General features: G+C 38.5%; 1 protein-coding gene across 1 annotated transcript in view; it reads right to left on the bottom strand.

The window, feature by feature from the left end:
- The window catches only part of LOC107715006 (nuclear receptor subfamily 1 group D member 1-like), a 25,101-nt gene extending 21,472 nt beyond the window's left edge, over positions 1–3,629 (bottom strand). Inside the window, exon 1 of the mRNA XM_016521028.1 lies at positions 2,970–3,629. Coding sequence (XP_016376514.1) covers positions 2,970–2,982 — 13 coding nt within the window. The 5' untranslated portion in view covers positions 2,983–3,629. The remainder of the gene's footprint in view (positions 1–2,969) is intronic.
- Positions 3,630–4,418: the final 789 nt, after the last annotated feature.

The raw sequence follows: 4,418 nt of genomic DNA, 5'->3' as shown, positions 1-4,418 counted from the left end.
TAAAAAGTTTGATCATGCCACTCCCCTCTTGCGATCATTGCATTGGCTGCCAGTTCACTATCGAATTGAGTTTAAAATATTGCTACTTGTCTATAAATCACTTGACAATCAAGCTCCGTCTTATTTGTCTGATTTACTCCACCCCTCTTCGAAGAGGGGACTAAGATCAGAGGGCAAATTTCTCCTTCAGACCCCTATAGAACCCGCTTAAAAACCAGAGGATCTAGACTCTAGAGCCTTTGAAGTGGCTGGTCCCACCCTCTGGAACAACTTACCAGTTCACATCAGAATGGCTTCCACTTTATCTGAGTTCAATGTAACCACATACATGGATATAAAATATGACTCATAGAAAAGAAACCGTTGGCTGTCTAAGTGAGTTTGATTCATACATTGATGGTTCGAGTTGTTAATTACATGATGCAGTGAGCAGTTTAGCACCGGTTAATGATTTAATGCACGAGCACTGCTGTAGTTTATATAACAACACTCTCCAACAGCAGAATGGTACTTTTATTTCTTTTAAGTCTGATTCCTAGTCATAATAGAATGATATGTTCGTTTTACCGGCAATATACAGTTTGTGATTGCATTTTATATGTCCAGATATGTCCAGACGTGCAGTCTACCAATAGCATTCGAGCTACAGCAGTAGGAACGCCCACAAGCGTCTTCACAGCACGGAGTCTAGCGACACACAGCGAAAAAGTCGCTGGCAGTGTGAACGGGGCTTTACCCTGCATAAATCGCTTCTGGAACTTCTCATTCACCTCGTGTGAACTCACTGGCGTTAACAGAGTATAGACTTTACGTGTGATACGTATTTAAACCATTGAAACGTGTTACAGAGTTCCATAAACGTCACAGCGTTTGTTTTACACGAATAATGAAAATAAATGGGACCATATAGGCTAATAAAAATTATTCAAGATCCCGTTGTTGTACAATAGTCACATATTCAACAGAGGTTTCATAAGTGGATTTGTAAAGCATCTGAAGTCAGTAGGTTAGTAAGCCATATTTTGCATAAGGGACAAAAAAGATAAAACTATAGGCTACACGATCTAGTCCCTTTGAAAATAGCAGTTGATTCTATTTTTATCTGATCAAAACCTTAAAATTACTTATTGTAGTTGGGTCAATTTGGGTAATATTGACTTTTTGAATGAAAGTAGTTTATTTAGATGCTACCATATGAAGCACATTAGGAAACTATATATATATTCCTTTCAGGTTTCAAAATATGTTTAAGCTTGGTGTGAACTGTTTTTTTTAACCTGTATGTAATAGACTTATATAATATCAAACATCATATTGGTTATTGGACATAACATAAAACAATTCTTGGTATCAGTCAAAATTGCAATGTTGTTGCATCCATAGAACTCCATGGGCTGGATCTAAAGTCACATGTTTAAGTTGATGTAGTGTGTTTACTTGTTAAACGTTACAGAAAATCTGCTTCCTTGTTTCCTGTTGTCTACCACTTAAGAGGTCATGTGTTCAAATGTTATTATTTCCCTGTCTTTAATGACTTTATGTAGCAGGTTATTGTGCCTCGTATTTGTTTTACTTGCTTTCAAGGCTTTCTGTCAAACAGAGGGTGAGTTGAGAGGGTGCGCCCGGCACGAGACAGTGTTTCCATCACCTGTTCTGGAACGTGACTGCAGCTTTTGTAAATGAATCAGCCGTCAATTAACATTGAAGTGGACATGGTTGACTGAGCCAGCATGTAATTGGCCCTTGGCTAACCTCGGTAATAAACCACTATTCAAAGCAGCTTAACCGGTTAACCTCCTTGGATGAAGGCTAGTGCATACTTGAGTAAAGTTCAATTATTATAAGCTTTATGAAATAAATGGAAAACGAATGCAGCTTTAGTGCGTGACCACCCATGTTCCCCAAGAGCTCACTAACTTTCCCTAAGTGCTGGTGGGACAGTGAACAATGTCTCTTGACTCTTGCTTTTCTATTTATATTACAGTTGCATGATGTTTTGGATATCTCATGTGATTATTGGCCATACTCTAGTTTACACTAGTAAAGTGTGCTGATATGTCAGAGCCAAGTCTGACAGCGCACACTTGGACCTTCTACATACATGTGAGTTTGTTTTCATGGCTAGTAGCAGGAAGTTGTTAGCGCTCGCGCGTGGTTTCTAAGCAGATTCCATGAAAGCAATCACACAGGGTTTATGACAGCATACATAAGTTACTCTAAGTATGGTAATGTTTATCACCATCATTTATGTGATTCACACATTGGACTAGACTGATGCTATATTTAGGTGCACTTTGTAGTCTTTATGCTGCACTGATGATGAGTCTAACCAGCGCAATCATAAAAGCATGTGTACCACATAATTCACTGCAGCACTGTAAAACGTCTTTGTTTTGTGTATAGTTCAAATGCAACTTGCAGCTTTTAGAGTGAACGCGCATGGAATATATTAAAGTTTTAGAACCATATGCATTGTGCATCTAAATACAGTTCAATCAGTTAACACATAACATGGCATGTACATTTACTTAATTATGATGTATGAAATGCAGTATTATTCCATTTATAAAGAAGTGGAACAATATCACCATTACCACTGCCACCAATGAAAATAATAATAATAATAGTAATCATAATAATATGAAAACCTGTTCCGAACTCTAAGGCTTTTAGAATGAGCATGTCTAATATCCTCAGCACTGTTAATTAAATTGTGCATTTAAACACCATTTAATCAGAAAACACAAATTTATGCAACCTTTAAATGCACTGAATTATGAGTTCAGCATTTATATGAAATGCCAGGTTGATTATAATAAACATATTAAGCACAATCACCATCATCGATACAATGTCATTTTTATGAATAATAATAATAATAGGCTATATCAGTAATAATATTGCATTATAAAAATAATAATTGTAAATATAATAATAATAATAATAATAATAATAAATGTATTACTTACCAGGACTGTCCATCCTTGATATGTTTTTCAAGATCCTCTGTCTTCAGAATTATTATCTTCAAGAAAGTCTATGTGTCAGTGTGTTAAATTCTGGTGAAAACAGGTATAAAAGTCACGAAATGCCTGTGCATACAGTGAGAACCCCGAAGAAGGCAGGCAGTATCTCGAGCACAAAGCATTTGGCAGCGGAGCCAAACAGTCGGTAAAAAATAGAGTCGGTCACAGGTGTGCAGATGCACTTTCCGCGCGCGGCTACCTGTACCCTGCTCTGTCTTGATCTAGTGTGAAGACGCGTTAGGTGTGCTGGCTGATGATGTCTCTCGTCTGTCCGTTCACTGCCATCAGCATCTCTGTGGGACTGTCAAACTACACTTTCACTCCTGGCCACGCACACAACCTTCCACACCCACATCAATCACGTTTTAAGATGACTGGCAAGTGTGACTGGGTTTTGGCGGAGCCGTCAACCTCTGTTGTTGTCTTTGGCGGGGATTTATCTCACTCTAACGTGCTCCATGATCTCCTAGCTTTCCCTTTCCTCTTGATCCTAGCGTGCATTTTCATTGGCGGGAGTGTAAGCGCCGAGCTGAGCTGGATGCGCTTATTCGAGCGCGCTACGTGCTGGTAAAGCCACGCTGCATGCGCCCTCTGCATGTGCAGTGGAAGTGCTTGTCCTACTGACACACATTTTATGCAAAACACAGCGTGAGACTAGGCGACATGAGAGGCTTGCACATGGACTGCAGGAGGGGCTCTGCGTGACTGCTGCCGAGCGCGTCTTTTAAAATCTCTTTCAACATGTGAATGAGGCATAGAGGCATGGCATAAACAAGTGCATAAAAACACTTTAGCTGTATGTAAGATACAGTAATATAATATTTATCTTTAAAAAAGATAACATACACAATATCAATATCAAATAATTGTTTTGGACAGCTCATATATTCATTATAATTTGAATGAACTGACCTGCAACATTAATGTGACAGCTTGCCCTAATAAGATCTGACAAAATTCTCTTATCTGATCTTTTATTGTATAGTTGATTCTTGCCTGAATGTAGTTTTGTTGTGTTCACTTGTTTGCCTATAGCAAACTATAGGCAGCTATAGCAGGCCCTACAGCTATAGCAGAAAAAAAAATTGTTTGGTTTAGGAATTTTAGATTGAAGAACAGAATTCAAATAATTATTTCCATAAAGAGGGTCTGAAGCCAACATACAAAACTTATACTAGAGTGAGGGGGGAGGGGGGACAACACACACACACACACACACACACACACACACACACATTTGTGTAATTGGACTTTTGACTGAAAAGTTTAGTTAGCTAACTAAGATGCTCTTGTGGTAACTTCCTTGTGTGACAACTAGCCCCAGTCTTCACTATACACACACACACACACACACACACTACCATTCAAAGGGGATCAGTAAGATTTTTTTTT

This window comes from Sinocyclocheilus rhinocerous, unplaced genomic scaffold (genome assembly GCF_001515625.1).
Source record: "Sinocyclocheilus rhinocerous isolate Xijiao unplaced genomic scaffold, SAMN03320098_v1.1 scaffold28, whole genome shotgun sequence".
In the NCBI taxonomy this organism is placed as follows: domain Eukaryota; kingdom Metazoa; phylum Chordata; class Actinopteri; order Cypriniformes; family Cyprinidae; genus Sinocyclocheilus; species Sinocyclocheilus rhinocerous.
Note: the sequence above shows the minus strand (reverse complement) of the source record. Positions and strands in the feature narration are given on the sequence as shown.